We start from the raw sequence: 17,668 nt of genomic DNA, 5'->3' as shown, positions 1-17,668 counted from the left end.
GTAAACTACGAACTGTGGGTGATGATATGTCGATGTAGGTTCATCAGTTGTAACAAATATACAACTCTGGTGGGGAATGTTCTTCATAGGGGAGGCTATGGATGTTTGGAGAAAAAGCATATACGGTAAATCTCTGTACTTTTTGCTCAGGGTTGCAGTGAACCTAAAACTATTCAAAATAAAATAAATTCAAAAATGCAAATTAATTAATAAAAACTAACCACCAAAAAAAAAATAGTATAGAAATCCTATCTTAGTTTGCTATCATCATGCAACAAATAGACCCCAACTAGTGGTCTAAAACAACAGTAAACATTTTTGTGGAAGAGGAAGGAGCAAGCAGGTTGGTTGAGTGGCCCTGGCTCAGGTTGCATCTGGGATGTTGGCTGGGGCTTCAGTCATCTGAAGGGCTGAGTGGGGCTAAGGGATCATTTTTCAACATGACTTACTCACATGGCATTGGCAGAGGGTTCAGTTTCTTCTATGAGACCCTTGAATGTCCTCATGACATTGCAGCTGGCTTTTCCCAGAGTGAGTGATCTGAAAGAGAACAAAGCAGAAACCACAATGACTTTTATGACTTAGTATCAGAGATGACACATGTCACTTCCATCATATGCAGTTTATTAGAAACAAGTCACTGAGCCCAGCCCACACCCAGGGAAGGGAAATGAAACTCCACTTCTTGATGGGAGGAGTATCAAGAATTTGTAAACATGTTTTAAACCACCCAGAGAGCTCTACTCACAAAAAGGAATTCACCACTGTCACATACACAGACAAATATTTAATATATTGAAAAAATTTATGAAGTTATCACTGAAAGTAGAAATACAAAATTTATTAAAAATTCTCCGTTTTACTTTACTCTCTACTTTTAAAAATCAAATATATTTCTTTGGTAGATTAAAAAAAGGAAACTTTTACAAGCTCTATAAATTTACACCGCAGGTGTTTTTGGTCAATATGGTGAAACTAATTGTTTTTAATCAATAAATCAACTTGGACAGAATTGATATCTTCGGAATATTTAGTCTACTTATCCATGAATTTGGTATTTCTCTCCATTTATTCAAGCCTTATTTAATGTCTTTTGATTGTTACAGTTTTCTCTGAAGAGTTTGCGTGTCTTTAGTTGAATTTATTCCTAAGTATTTGGTATTCTTTGACACTATTATAAATTAGCTTCTTTTTTCATTATTATATCTAGTTGTTTGTTGCTGCTGTAAAAATTAATATATTTTCAGGCAAATCTTATATCTATTAAGCTCCCTAAATACTCTTATTGCTTCTAATATTTTCCTTTAAAGTCTGTTGAATTTTTTCTTTTTAAACAATTTCATCATCCCAAAATGACAGCTTTACTTCTACATTTCCAATCCTCATACCTATAAATTCTTTTCCTCTTCTTATTGCTTTAGGCTACGGACTCCAACATCATGTAAAATAAGGGTTATTATCATGTGCATTTTTGTTTCATTTCTTAGTTAAATGGAAATGCTTCCAAAATTTCCCCATTAATGAAGATATCTGCTATAGTTTATCAGTTTAAGGAAGTTGTCTTCTGTTTCTAATTTACAAAGAGGTTTTCTCCAATCATGAATTCAACATTATCAAATGTTTTATTCTGTATCTAGTAAAACAATTACATAGTTTTCTCTTGTAATCTGTTAATGTGGGAAATTATAGTTTTTTGGGGGTTAACCCATCCTTTCATACTTGGGGTATACTCAACTTGGTCATAATATTGTTAGCTTTTTCATACAATGTTAGTTTCAATCTACTAACATTTTATTCAGGATTTTGAATCTATATTTTTTAGTGAAAGGGCTATAATTTTCTTTCTTTTAATGTACTTGTATCAGGATTAAGATTACTAATTTTAAATATTTCAAAACTGTAAACTTTGCATGAAAAAAATAGCACAATTTTAGAAGAAAGAAGCTGGAAGAAGATATGTACAAAATATGTAACTGACATACAGTTGGCCCCCCACATATATAAATAACTTACAGATCAATAAGAAAAAGACTAATGATCAAATCAAATGGGCAAAAGATAAAAAAAAAGAAATTAACAAAGAGGATAACCAAAATATTTAATTATATTCATTAAACATTATAAAAAGATCCTCAACATCATTATAGATTAAGAAAATACAAATCTATACAATATTTATATACCATTTTAAAGCTCATCACAACGTCAAAACTTAAAAAGAAACTAAGTCCTGATGTTAACAATGCAGAGCAGGAATTCCATCCCTGCTGGTGGAAATATAATTGGGGCTATCAATTTGTAGACCAGTTTGGAAATATTTAGTTAAGTTGAAAATATGCATGAACTACTTCCTCATAATTCTACTTCTAGAGAAACTGTCATTTAATATGCTCCAGAGGAGTACAAAATTAGAAACAATCTTAATGTCTTTCTGTAGGAGGATGGTTAACTGAACAGTGACACAGATAAAATGAATATACTGTGTATCTGCATGAATCTATATAATACATCTTGAAAACAGTACACTGGGTAAACAACAATAATGCTAGGAGGAAAATAGTGCAGTATGGGACCATCTTTGTAAATCTTGAAAATACTCAAATCATTGTTATATACCATTTATGGTTACAAATGAATGAATTAAAATATAAAGCATGAATACAAAAGATATACACAAACTTCATGAATTGGATGAGTCTAGCAATGTAGGGAAAGGAATTCGGAAGGGCAAAGGGGTTTCTGTTGTGACATTAACTGTTTATTTTCGCAATTTGAAGAAAATATGACAAAATATTAGTATTTGTTAGTTTGATAGTGGAGAGTATATGAAGTTTATAGTTCTCTTTAGGTTTTTCTATGTTTTTTAAATGCTTCATAATTTTAAATAAATCTTTATGAAAAAAGAACCACTTGAATTATTTGAGAAGCAGATGTTGTGCTATATTACCGCTCTAACTATCCTTGAAACTCTTCTCTACGTATTCTGTCTCTTTGTGATTGAATATTCTCTGGGCCTGCTTCCTCACCTGTAATGTAAGAGGGGTGAACAGATGGTCATTTCAGATTCTTTGTAGCTCAGATACTCTAAGTGCCTTTCCTTCCCCATCCGCTGACACGCCATCCCGCCACCTTTTTAAGGTTCGTTACCTGACTCCATCTTCCTTTCCTTTCTCCAAGTCTCCTTTTCTGAAAAGCCGCCCGGAAACATTTGACCAAAGCATGCTCAGTAATCAAATTTGCTAAAACTCGAGAAAAGCTTTTTAACAGTTCCACATTTTCATTTAACAGCCCTACATTTTCATCTGTCAGCTCTGACGGAAATCCGTGTAGGGAGCAGCAGGAGGAAGCAATAGAAAAGACGCTCCACGGGAACAGGTGTGCTAGTGCGTTCTTACCTGGACGTCAGACTCCGGCCAAGGAGCAGCTAATTTGGGAATGGACTATAAGGCCAGCTTAACTCTGTACAATCTGAGCAAGTCAGCGTGGACGCAGCATATTGTACTTTGCAGCTGTTGGTTGGGTGGGAGGCGAGGGGAGAGAGGCCGCAGCTGAAGGTTTAAAAAAAAAAAAAAAAAGGCAAGGTGCGGGGAAAGAGGGCTGCCCGAATCAGAAACACCCTGTAGCGTCTCCGCCTCAGGAGGAAGGCGTATTTCGCAACCTCCGAGGGAAATCTCCTCGGCCGCGGCGTCCAAGTGAGCTGAGGCGGCAGCCCGCGCTGCCCGCGCAGCCCGCGCAGCCCGCGCAGCCCGCGCAGCCCGCGCAGGAGGTGGGCCCGAGGGCGCCCGCGAAGCCTTTCAACCCAACTCGCCCGCCGCGCGCTGACCCCGGGCTTGGAGGTCGCGGAGGAGGCTGTTCCGGCGAGTCGAGTACCCGCGCCCGCGAACATTCCACCTGCCCAGGACCCGGGTGCAGCCATGGGCTACCAGGGGCAGCGGCCCGTCATCCCACCACAGGTAACGAGACTGGGGCTGGTTCTGAAGGCAGGTCATTCGTTCGTTCACCCTGCAACAGCGTTTAACTACCTTCACCCGGCGTCTTGATGTAGCACCACAGAAGGTTCTCCAGGAGAAAAAAGAAATTTTGCCTTGATCTTTCTTTTTTTCATAGCGGGCACTTTTCAATGTAACCCCTTTAATTTCACAAAAATCACATCCTTTGCTCCCTAAGAGATCCTAAAGTACTAGGATTTCACGCAGTAGTCCACGAACTTGGTGCAGCTGTAATCAGGACATTTTAGGATGGAGTTTGTTCACAAGCTCTGTTTGAATTACTAGATATTGTTGTTACTCTATTATTATCCTCATTTTCTTATCGTTATTGGCATTACTTATTATTATTACTAATATCATGTTAGTCTCCTAAATTGCATATTTGTCTTACAATTTTCTGAATTTTTGAGCTAAATATTTTTTTAATTGCACTTTTATATACTAAAATAGAGCCATCTAGATGACAGAGAAACCCTCGTTTCTGAACATAAGCACAAAGGGAAAACTTGTCGTCAGTCTGCTGCTGTTTTTAATGTTGTCAACTCGATTATAGCATCTGGTATAATAGGTAAGTTTTTTTTTTTTAATTTTCAGTGAAAAGGCCAAATTTAAGACACTTATTATGTTGCTAGTATTCATAGGTTAATTTTAAAGGAAAAAATCTTAAATGATAAAATTGGTAATTGTTTTTTCATAAAAGTCTTCCTTTTTTTCCAATGTAACAATGTGCACACATCGGTCTCTCTTATACTAAAAATGGGGTGGTGATTCACACTCTTTCCACATTTGAGAGCATCCTCCATGTGTGATAGATTAAGGTGGAGCTGCAGATGGGAGATTGCTGAATTTTTTTTCCATAGGCTGCATGGTCAAGTGATAATGTTACCTAATTTACTTTTTTCCCTGTTCCTGGAGTGACCAACAGTTACTTGAATCACCTTTCTATAACCTTCTAGAGGTGTAGAACCTCCAGATACTTGCAAATATTGGAGATACAAAAGTTTAATGTGAAAACATAACAATCGTGAAGAATCAAATCCACGTAATATTTCCTTACCCATTTATAGTGTGAAATTTTAAAGTACAAACTTACTATGATATATCAGTTGTAAATATAATTTAATCAATAAATAGAAATGGTTTTTTAAATGATTTTTTAAAACAAAGGAGCCAAATAATCAGAAGTGAAAGAAATGAGCCTCTCATATTTTCCCAATTTGAAGCAAAGGAAAAGTTCTGAAAAAATTAAGTGCGTTGCATTATAATAATAAAGGCAGTTATTTTTTCAGCGCTTTTGTTATTTGAAACATCCAATTTAAGAAAAAGCAAGGACAAAACAAAATCCTGCAAATACTCATTGAGAATATTACTTTTTCCTGTAAAGTTATGACATTTTAGTCTCAGTCATCTGGATTGAGTTACTTTTCTTAACTTTCACAAGATGATGTATTTCTTGATTTTACTTTCCATATACAGACAATTTTTTTTTCAAATGGTAAATAAACTGTAGGAACCTGAGGCAAAGTAGTAGCAAGTAGGCGTAAAGACTTTTTTGAAATTCAGCCTCCATGTACCATAGAGGTGTAGGCCGAATTCCAGAGTTAATTCCTGATATGAACACTTTAAGCTGATTCATGTCAACTTAAAAAGTACTTCTTAATTAGGCTCAGCAGATTTTTGAAAGGAGAGAGTTTTCAGAGAATAAATATTCTGGGTGGAATTATTTTAAGTACATTTTATTTTAAAAGTTTCATTGTCCATAATCTAAAATTGCCCATTTCCAAAAAAATTCATAAGAAATAACATTACGTACTCCTTTCAGCTTTATAAAAAATACTTTTGCCTTCTCATTTTCCTACAGAGTTGCCCATCTTGACCCCAGGGTTGGTCTTTCCTCATATCTCATAACCCTTCTATCCTCTTGTTATCATCTCTGCTTTCCTGGCCAGCACATAAGGAGAGCTCTGGGTCATTACTCTCCACATATTCTAGGTCATATATCCCCCTCACCCTGAAGGGAACATTATTTGTGTGAACTGTTATCCGTTTTTCATTTCATGCTTCCTTATTCTTATTTTTCCACCTCATAAACTTGCTCACTTGACATGCCCTTAACTTACAACATTTTATTCTGAAATAGGTGTTAATATGCTAACATTTAATTTTAGTATTCATATACACTGTTTACAACTATGTCATATAAATATGTCAATTTACTTAGCCTATTATATACAGAAATTGGGGGAAAACTTCTGTTTCCATATGTTTTATTAATGTGATGGGTGGACATTTTATGTTTTTTCCAGGATTGCCTTATTCAATGAAACAAGCTGGCTTTCCTCTCGGAATATTGCTTTTATTCTGGGTTTCCTATGTTACAGGTAAACTGCTATGTAATTGCTTATTCCTGCAACTTAAATTGTGCAATGACTGTTTTACACAAACACACACACACATGCCCTGTAATTGAATTTCCTAATTAAAAAGTGCATCAAAGAATCCTAAAGAATTTAAACATTTGTGTCTGAGGAGATTTACTTTCCTTGCTAATCCTCTGAACAGATTAGAAAAGCATTATATATTACCAAGCCTAAATCCTTTTCATGTGCCTTTTCACTTTATGCCAAACGTGGTAGATAGAGGAGTCACTTTAAAGACTGATCAAGGCCAAGACCGTACTCTGAAAATGCAGACATCAGGGATTCCTTTCCCACAAAAACCTCGGGCAGGTGCACACCAATGAACAACCTTTTTGAGCTCTTGTTTGTGCAGGTGGCACCAAGAGCCCCGGTGCTCAACCAGCAGGGATCCCCACACCCTCCCCACCTCACCCCTCCTGCCCAGCCTCCTGCCTGCCACTGTCTTCAAGGGCAGCAATAAGGTGCTTCTGTATCGCTTCTTCTGTTCTGCTTCCTGCTTTCCGTGTAACATGTTCCTTCACACCCATTCCCCCGTCTAAGTGCAGGCTTTACAACTCCTAATCATCTTCTCTTCCTGTTGTTCTCACCCCTGCCCTGTCGCCCCCCCAGTTCACCTCAAGGCAAACACAAGGTCTTTCCTCTACCTTAGTATCACTGTGAAAGAGGCAGCAATCACAAACAGACACCCACTGCAGTGGTTGCTGCTAGGGGGCTGCTATGTGTGATCACCCAGATGCCCTTTACCAGGTAGTACAAAACACCTCAGCTGTCCCCTGCTCCAGAGTGGCGACCTGGGCCTTAACAGTATCACCTTCCTATGAGGTTATGAACCCCAGCCACCTTTTCCCCAAAGACTGACTAACGGGAACCCCAGAGCTGTCCTCCTTGCCTCCGGGAGGGACCAATGTGCGGGGCAGTTGGAGCTCCAGAGCGCCACCACTGCAGGGCTTGGGCTGCAGCTGCTCTCCCCCGAGATCGAGTCCTCGTGAGCTGTTCCCCTGCCCTATCTTTTCACTCCCTGTCTCCTAAGAGCACTCGCTCAAATCTCTTGCCCAAGAATCTCTGTCTCAGCTCTACTTCTAGAGACTCTGACTAAGATGCCATCCCTCATAAAATCTCAGGCTTCCAAAACCAGCCTGTAACTCAGCTGTTTTTCCTCAGGCTGAGGAAGAAAGTAAAGCATGCAGCAGATATCAGAGTCAGAGCTGCAGAGGCCCTCAACTCCCTTCCTCCCTGCTTTCTTCTCAACACCCACCACTCCCTAAACCTAAGATGCTTTTAGCTTCTACAGCTCTTAATTTGTAGCTTAAGACCCATAATTTAGTAATGTGGAATCTGTGACTTTGTGCTTATTCAGAGTTGTTGGTGTTTAAAAAGTGTATTTTATTTATGAGCACATTTATCACACTCAAAAACCCTATTCAAGGACTTACCCTTGTCGTTTTTAATTTCCTGTCTTCCAGTCAATCAGTACTGACAAATAATTAATTTCCTTCCAGGCATAATAACCATGGCTTGTTTAGGTGAGTTATGAACATGTACACACATTGTAAACCAGTAGACAGAAAGCATTTAAAAATATATATCACCTAAGGATTCAATCAATAATTGAGGAGAATGAATAGTTTCTTAAAGCCAAGTCACGTTATACATACATAGATCATAATGTGAATAATTCTCTCTTGCTATACGTAAACCTACAGCAATGTCTGTGAGCAGTCCTTTGCAAAGTCATATGTTGCAACTAATCAGCAGAAATTAGTTACTCAGTAATTTGGCTGCATGATGAAAATTCTTAAATAATTTTGATAAATTAAGGATGACCACATAGACACAAAAAATAATTATAGACTGTGATTCATTTTGTACCTTAATTAGGATTTTAAGAGCAAAATCTATAAGTAGGGTTATAATATTGAACTGTTCTTTAAATTGACACTGTAATTATACAGTTGTTTGTCTCTACAATTATTCTTTTGTCTTTTTAAGGCCTTTGTCTTTTTAATGAGTTATGTCCAGTTCAACAAGTAGTGTTTCTAAGTTCTGTTTTCATGTTTGTGAAATGTTGGAGAACAAGAAAGAATTGTAAATATTTACAACAAATGATTTTATTTTAATTTACTTTAAGGTTCTCATATTTGTTGATTAGAGTAAAATAATTTTTATTGTCCAAGTATACATAATGATGTAAAAGAAAATTTTCCTGTTAAATAACGTACACTCATTCATGGATTATCTAAAATTTGCATACAGTACATTTAAAGGGAGATCAAAATGTTATAGTGATATTTGAGATTCCTAAAACTTTTGAGAGCTTTATCTATAGCCCGTATAGCATTTGTTATTGACTAAATTCTTAGCAAATTGTTACTTTTAAGCAGTACATTTTTAACTGTTGTACAATTCAGCAGTCTCATCCCAAGCATACAGTTCTTCACCAAAACTTTACAACATCTGTGAAATTGGTTACCCCCTGTTACTCCAGTCCTCACTGATTCTCTTCCTTGGCCAATAAGTTGCTATTTAGTTTTCCTGACTTTAGCATCTGTCTTTTGCTTTCTGATCCGTCCTCCATATTACTGCAAAAGTTATCTTTATGAAACCTCAGCCTGATCTGATATTCCCCCAGTCAAAACGTTCCAAGACTCTATAATGACAACAGAAAAAAAAATATTGCATTTAAATTCTTTCATGGTTCGGCCACAGTCTGCATTTCTGGTCTTATCTCCCACTAATATGACCTCTCTTTCACCCTGTCACTGACACTGCCCTGCTTGGGACTTATGTTTTAGCCATTCTGGACTACTCCATTACCCACATATAGAATATACCTTCACACTGACTTCCCATGGATAGTTCCCCTGCTTGACATTTTTTTTTTCTTCTCTACCTGGTGAAATCCTGTTTATCCTTCAAGGCACTACTCAACTCTTTTGTGAAGCTTTTCCTAGTTTTAAACAAAGGATGTAGGATGAATTACTATATCATTTGTGCTTGCAGAATATTTTAAAATATATTTATTAAGTCATTTATCGCATTACATTTGAATCAGATATATAGACACCTAGCAATCCTGCTTTATTGATCACTGATTCATTCAACAGATATTTACTGACACTGCTGCCATTATAACAATGATAGCAATGATAGCTATAGCAATTATAGCATTATTCCTGCCCACATGAAGCTCACAATGTAGTATGTTAGGCAGAAAAAAACACACATAATTATAATACTTCATGAAAAATACCATAATACAAATATGTGCATGACAATAGGGATACTGGCATTTAACCCAGCCTTAAAGGAGCAGACATGTTTTGGGGAGGAAAAGACAGCTTCACTGACTGTTTATGAAAAAATGTGAGTGAGCAAAGAAAATGGAAGGGTACTCTAAGCAGATGGTAATGTGGAAGTGCAAAAGAGAACTATGTAAGTGATTCAGCCTGGCTAAAGTATAGGGTTGATGTTGGTAAGTGGAAAGAGGTGAAGTTAGAGAGGTTTGCAGAGACATTTATGAAGGCTCCCATGTAATGATAATCATTACCATTTCCTGAAGACTGGCTAGTTGCTAAGCATAATGCAGCCACTATACTTAATCCTTCTGACTCCATAAAGTAGGTATTCATGTTCTACTTTTTATGGAGGAGGAAATTGAGACCAGTAGGTTAACATGATTTGCCCAAGGTCTGCAGTTACTGGCAACAGAGTTGAGATTTTGGTTAAATGCATGGATTCTGGGGCTAGACTACCAGGGTCTGAGTCCTGTCTCTCCTTTACTCTGTGAAATTTAGCCATTTACTTAAGATTCTGCACCTCACTTTTCTCATCCATCAAATGGAGGATCATAATGGCACCTACTTAGAGCTGTTGTGTTGATTAAACACGTTAATATACATAAAGCATTTAGAAAAAGGTCTGACAGACAAAGTGGTGTGAAGTATTTGCTAGTGTTTTTGTGGTTGTTATCATCGTTACCATCATTATCATCAGACTCCAAATACAATGTTTTCCCACCACAACACGCAGCCTATAGAAGATAACTAAAAATAGCATGAGTTCTCATTCATTTAGCCTCCATAGCATGCCAGGCATTGTGGTAGGCATTTAAACATCATCATCCTCATAGACTTTTCAAGGTTGGGGTATTGCCTTACTTTACAGATGAAACTCAGAGTCCTTCATCCCAGATCCCACAGCTAATAAACAGTTTTTTTCTGAAAAAAAATTATGAAAAAGTGTTGTTTTTTTATCCAAAGGCATCAAAGGATTCCCCTGGAGGATTTTAAGCAGAAAACACGGTCAGATTTATGCTGTGGTCAGATCATCTGGTAGAGGGGGGAGGTCAAGAAAGTCTTAGTTGGGAGGGGATGGTGGATGAGAGAACTAATAGGAGTTTTTGCAGTAATCTGAGCAAGAAATGATAAAGTCCTAAGCCCTAGAATAAAACAGGTTAGAGACTAGAGGTGAGGAGATATAGTTGAATAATATATGATGCAGTAGTTAATGGACTTAGTGACCAAAGGAAAATAGAAGGTGATGGATAATGAGAAGTCTAGTGTGATTCTCAAGTTTCTCTTGATATTATTCACAGTTTGGAGAAATACGAATGCAGAAGCAGGTTCCAGAACAAATATATAAATTATAATTTGGACATCTAAAATCAAGATGCCTATGAGGTCTTCAAGGTAAAATGTTTATTAGACAGCTAGATGTAGAAATCTGGAGTTTTGGAAGAATCTGGGCTGGAGGTACAAATTTGGGAGTTACTAATATCTTTATGAAAATTGAAAGCATGACCATGAATAGGATCACATTAGGACATCTTGAAGAGTAAGGGAAAAGCCCAAGAATCCAGGGTTTGAAGAGAGTTAAAGAAACGTGAAAAACGAAATGGCCCAAAAGATAAGAGGAAATCCAAGAGAAAGTGATGTCAGAAAGGCCAAGGGAGGATGGTTGAGAAACAAGGGAATGGTAAACAGGGACAAAATGCTACTGAAAAAGCAAATATGATTAATATTTAGGAGGTATCAATTGGATTTATCAACTTGGAGCTCATTGATGAACTTGTTAAAAGAAGTTTCAATGAACTGGGGGTGGGGAATCAAGGTGGAAACAACATTGCAATGATTTGTATTTTCTTCTTTGTATTCTAGTACATTTCCAAATAACTAGATAAAAAATTCAACTGTGATGGAAGCATGAGCAAGAAAAAAGAAAAAGCAAGAGTCACACCCTCTGTGTAGCTGTGTACCCAATACAACTGCAGTGTCATTCACTAGGTGTTCAAAAAACATTGGGTTAAATGAAAGAGACTTTTAATTATATATTTCCTGTATATTTTTGTCTTCAATTTCAACACTAAAAGTGGAACTTAGGAATTCTCTGGCATTCCAGTGGTTAGGACTCCGAGCTCTTACTGCCAAGGGCATGGTTCAATCCCTGGTCAGGGTACTAAGATCCCACAAGCCACGCGATGTGGCCAAATAAATAAATAAGTAAACAAAAAGAAAATTGGCCATCTCTGTTTTTTTTAAAAAAAAGTGGAACTTAAATCTCTAAAATGTAAATTTCACAAAAAAAATTCTTAGAGTGCTCTCTTAACTATAATAATAATACAGTAAAGTAAACCATAATAACTATAAAGTTACTAGTTGTACTTTGTTATAAAACAAATGATCTGATTTTCCTAAATCTGTTTTTTGTTCTGAATGCTTCCAGCACGTTTTATTCTCAGTCTTCACATGTTGAATGCCTATGAGATATTGGATTACCTACATTCTGTTGCTTGGACAATTGAGCCACATCCTGTTAATAGTCATCACACTGGTTAGGTTAAGAAAGTAAAATGGAAAATTGAAGCTTTAACTCTAGTCTGCATACCCTCATCTGTCCAGTTCATTGCATGGATATATGAAGTCTATTTGCATCTCGATTGAAAAATATATAACTGGAAACAGTACAGTTTTATGAAAAGAAAGTAAGACTTGCCATGCTAATTTACTGTAGCATTAAACTCTTCTTTAAAGTTCTTTTTTTTCTTTAAGTTAAAACACTAAAAAAAAAAATTGTATTAAATGTAATCTGACATTTGTTTAATGGTTATTTTTACCACAGACTTTTCCCTTGTTTTATTGATAAAAGGAGGGGCCCTCTCTGGGACAGACACTTACCAGTCTTTGGTCAATAAAACTTTTGGCTTTCCAGGATATCTCCTACTCTCTGTTCTACAATTTTTGTATCCTTTCATAGGTAAGGATGAATGTGAAATTGAATATTGTAAATATTTTCATAAACGGCCATTTCTGAATAAAATAGTTTTAATACTCATTAAAGAATACCAGTAGTTGAAATATTTTCCACATTAAGTGTTTATCTTTAGCCATTTTTCCCTTGTTTTCTGTTCCTTTTGGTCAGTTTTCTGAGTATTTCATTGAAATAAAGTGAGCGTGATTCTGAGTTAATGCTTGTGATTCCCTAGTTTGATGAAAAATAGAATGATAGATTTCTTCTAAGGCTAAACTTTTTTTGAAAACCTAAGGATTTGTGGAAGTCATGTCCAAGGCCAACATGCTATTTAACGTTTGCACCCAGCACTTCTTAAATAAGCAAAATGTTAACGTTCATCAGTGGCCAAATTGACTTCATTTTCAAAATAAGTAATACAGAAGCTATTATTCAAACTAGTTTCTTATGTCTCTACAGAAAGCTAAGAATATATTTCTCCAAAATCTTACTTTTTCAAATGAGGTGATATTTTGGAGCCTTGACAGTTTTCTATTATTGTTCCTCACTTTAGCAAAATATGTGTTCCTAAAGAGTATTTGGAAACTGAACTTTAATAACAAAACAAATTGCGTTTTAAATGACTACCAAAACTCACTATTATTTAAAGATGTTCTGGAAAGAATCAATTTGTGAAGTGAAAATCTTTTTGTAATACAAACTGATATTCTCCCACAAATCTGCTGTCTAGTTATTTTTAAAGTTGTACGTATTTGTAATCACAATATATATTTAAAAGTAGACTATGCCAGTATTTGGGAAGTGATAACTGATTACTTTCAAAATATTCAAGATGAAATATGTGATGTCTTGTTGGTGACTGTATTGTTTTAATTATGTGTTTAGCTATGATAAGTTACAACATAATAACTGGAGATACTTTGAGCAAAGTTTTCCAAAGAATCCCTGGAGGTAAGTCAGTATATTTATTTTATATAGTTTTTCATAGTTAATGTGATTCATAATAATTTAAAAATAAAATATTTGCAAGTGGAGGAATTGGATGACTTCAAATATCCAGTAATATTCATGATCCAATCTGATCCTAAAGTATTAATCTCCTTTTATATATAGTTTAGTTCTAATTTAGCTGTTTAAAAATTATTATTTATATAATTAAAATACTTTATATTTTAAATACCTTGTGTATCACTAACTCTGTAGTATCATGTTTTCATGTAGTGTTTATGCTACATCATTTCTTAAATAAGCAAGCTAATCTTTGTCCCCATTATTTGTATTAAGGTATAATTTAATATAGTAAAATTAACCCTTTTAAATGTATAGTCCTATGAGTTTTGACACATGCATATAGTCATATAACCACAGCCACAATCAAAATACAGAACCATTCCATTATCCCCCCAGATTTTTCTCATTCCCCTTTGTAGTCAAACTTTCTCTCATCTCCAGCCTTAGAGAACCACTGATCTGATTTCTCTTCCTACTTTTGCTTTTCCCAGAATGTCAAATAAATGGCATCTTATAGGAGCTAGCCTTTTGGGTCTGGCCTCTTTCACTTAGTATAGTACATTTGAGATTCTCCATGTTTTGGGGTTTATTAGTAACGTGTTCTTTTTTTTAATTGCTGAGGATTATTTCATTATATGGATATAAACATTTTATCTATCATCCAGTTGAGGGACATTCGGGTTGTTGCCTGTTTGGCTTGATTCTGAAAAAGCCGCTGTGAACATTTTAAGCAGACCTTTTCAGCATGTGCCACAACGCCACTCCCTGTTCATCCTTTCACCATATCATGGCTATTTGAATAATTCAGAGATCGTGAGTCTTTTTGCTTTGAAGAGTTCCTCGTCCAAGCCACATAATCCCCATTTCATAGTCACCTAACTTTATAGTTGTTATTATCCTTCAAATTGATACAAAAACCCCTTTTCTCTTAGTGTGTGGATCACCCATCCTAGAAACATGCCAACAAAATAAAACGTAAAACTGGAAATTGTGCCTATTCCTCTCACAGGGTTTAGTGGAAACTGAAACCAGGGAGATTTGAGCATCAAATCACTGACCCACTACTTGCTAGCTGTGTGACCTTGAGAAGGTTAATGCCCTCGCTGAGTTCTAGCCCCTCATCTCTAAATTATGAATTAGAGTATCACCTGCTTCATAGAATTATGGTGTGAAACGAGAGACAACGCAGACAGTGCCTAGCATATAGGAGGTGTACCCAGCACTGTTAGCTATTATCTGTAGGTGCTGTCGTAGCCCCCAACCTCCAAATCCTGTTTTCATAAACTGAGATTAGGTGAGTGGATAGAATGTTAAGGAAAATGAGAAGAATATAATACTATATATACAATATGATCTAAATTATGTAAATTTTCTATTTCCATAAATAAGGAAAAAATAAAAAACATATATTCACATATAAACTGTGTTTATCTTTTAATTGTGAGATTCATGGGAATTTTTTGTTTCCTTTGCTATTTTTTCAGTTTTTCAAAGGAGCATTATTAATTTAGAAAAAATTCTTTCTTTTTTCTTATTTAAGAAGTAATACATATGTATGAGGAAAATGTTAGAAAACATAGCATAGTCTCTTTCTCTTGGGACAACCAAGTAGGCATAATCCTACCAACACTTGCTCCCTTCTTTCCTTTTCTCTTTCCTTTTCAATCTATACTTCCAGAATTTTAAGGATACATGTAACTTCAGACATCCGTATAAATAAGATAACACTATATTAGTAGAGCAAACAATTTGAAAGGGTAAATAGACCAGATATACAAATAATTTAATTCATATTATGTTCACCAAAAATATGTAAATAGTTGAGTTCAAGGGTTTTGGAACTTGACTTTCCTGTTTTATTGGTTTGACTCACAACGTTATGATGATTGTTTAGTTATGACTGAGTTAAACAAAAACCCACGATTAATATTTCCATTCTGGTATATACGTGTGTGTGTATAACTTATGCCATTTTGAAATTCCCACTTTGGAACTTCCTTGTACGTTAGTTTATTAGCCATATAAGAAAACTAGTCTTACTTTTCAGAGTAATAGCTCTCTTTTTTGTTTTTGGTTTTTTTTTTTACCTCATTCACTTACTTATTTGACAGACTTGGCTTCTACAGATTTTAGATTTTGCGGAAATTAATGCACAAAGACTTGGTACCACTGAGGACATTTCAAAAGTATAATCATATGATCTCTGAAGGAATTCAATATGAGCTAAAAATTTAAACAATAGTGTCTTCATTGGAATAGATACATAGCTCCTAAAGTGAATACTGTGATTAGCACAGCTTTAAATATATATATATATAGATAGATAGATAGATATAAATCCTTGTAAGTATGTTTTATGTTTACAAATTTTGTTTGTATTTGATCACACACACACAAACACACACACACACACACACACACACACACACACACTCTCTATTATTTCCTTGTTTTGATAGCCAAGAGTCTGCAGTGAATACCAGGTTTCAGCAGCTTCCCTATGACATCTTCCCTATCCAAAAAGTTGCTTTGTCTGTTTTCCTTCAGGGAAATCACTTCTTTCTCAATAGAAGGGTAGAAATATAGTGAATATTTTTATCAAAACCTTGAGGTTTGAAATTTTAAGTTGTACTGATCAAGTCTCTCTGGAATACAGAAGTTAGGGGAAAAAAGCCACAGAACATACCATGTCCCCATGTTGCTTACTTTATGAATGAAGGGTTTTGCCATTAGAGGGTTTAGGACAAGGAGTGACATAATGTCTTTAGCCTTTGGAAAGGATCTCTGTAGTTTCTAGGTTAAAAATATACACCAAGGGGGCTTCCCTGGTGGGGCAGTTGTTGAGAGTCCGCCTGCTGATGCAGGGGACACGGGTTCGTGCCCCAGTCCGGGAAGATCCCACATGCCACGGGGCGGCTGGGCCCGTGAGCCATGGCCGCTAAGCATGCGCGTCCAGAGCCTGTGCTCCGCAACAGGAGAGGCCACAACAGTGAGAGGCCCACGTATGGCAAAAAAAAAAAAAAAAAAAAAAAAAAAAAATATATATATATATATATATATATATATATATATATATATACACTAAGGGGACAAAGGAAGGAAGAAGCAGGAAAACTGATGCAGAGGCTACTAAAATAATATGAATGCAAAATATTATAATTTGAATTATAGGTTCATCCTTAAGTTATTTTGTATTTACATTTTTTGTGAATTATTTCTGTTTTTACATGGTTCTATGGAATTTATTTATTCAAAATTGTCATTTATGTAGCGCTTTGTATTAATTAAGTCATTTTTCAAATTAAATATTTGACTACTTGTGTCACTGGTGTTACTCATAAACACTTTATAATATTTATTGTGTTTTAGTTGATCCTGAAAACTTGCTTATTGGTCACCATTTCATTATTGTGCTTTCCACTGTTGCCTTTACTCTGCCTTTGTCCTTGTATCGAGATATAGCGAAACTTGGAAAGGTAATTTTTACATTTTAAATAGGCAAAGAAATGCACTTTGTTACCTGCATTAATTTTGTCAAACTACTATCTCTATGGCCAAGTTCTTGATTACAGTATTCATCTTTAGTTTCTTTTAGTTTACTTATAATTGTATTGGGGTAAACTATGTTTGATATTTTATCTTATTTGGGGGAACTGATGGTTAAATACTTGATGACTATGAAATAAATAGGTCCTTTCTTTTCTTTTTTTAAGGTAGATACTCTGACACGGACAGCACACTTTAATTTTAGAAAATATAAAGAACTCTATTTAAACCAAGTCTATTTACTGAAAAATCTAGTCTATTTTCTATCATTCTTTGTAGATAGTCATTTAAACAATTTAAAATTACATTAACTTTAATGAAGTAAGAATGAATCACTTCATTGGCTTAAAATGTTTTTGTAAGTTACAACATCTATTGTGCCCATTTTTTTTCCAGTGAATTTAAATGTCAATATTTGATTAATTGTTGAGAATTTGGCCAATATTTATGATTCTT

The 17,668-nt window shown here is 35.5% G+C and overlaps 1 protein-coding gene across 1 annotated transcript in view; it reads left to right on the top strand.

Moving 5' to 3' along the window:
• Positions 1-3,914: 3,914 nt before the first annotated feature.
• SLC38A11 (solute carrier family 38 member 11) overlaps positions 3,915-17,668 on the top strand; it is a gene marked incomplete at both ends in the record, with an annotated part of 51,575 nt that continues 37,821 nt past the window's right edge. The window contains 6 exons of the mRNA XM_079710502.1: positions 3,915-3,953; positions 4,440-4,557; positions 6,296-6,370; positions 12,527-12,661; positions 13,541-13,606; positions 17,036-17,142. Coding sequence (XP_079566628.1) covers positions 3,915-3,953; positions 4,440-4,557; positions 6,296-6,370; positions 12,527-12,661; positions 13,541-13,606; positions 17,036-17,142 — 540 coding nt within the window. The remainder of the gene's footprint in view (positions 3,954-4,439; positions 4,558-6,295; positions 6,371-12,526; positions 12,662-13,540; positions 13,607-17,035; positions 17,143-17,668) is intronic.

The sequence above is a fragment of the Hyperoodon ampullatus genome (genome assembly GCF_949752795.1).
Source record: "Hyperoodon ampullatus genome assembly, chromosome: 8".
NCBI classification, from domain to species: domain Eukaryota; kingdom Metazoa; phylum Chordata; class Mammalia; order Artiodactyla; family Ziphiidae; genus Hyperoodon; species Hyperoodon ampullatus.
This window is presented reverse-complemented; position numbering and strand designations above follow the sequence as displayed.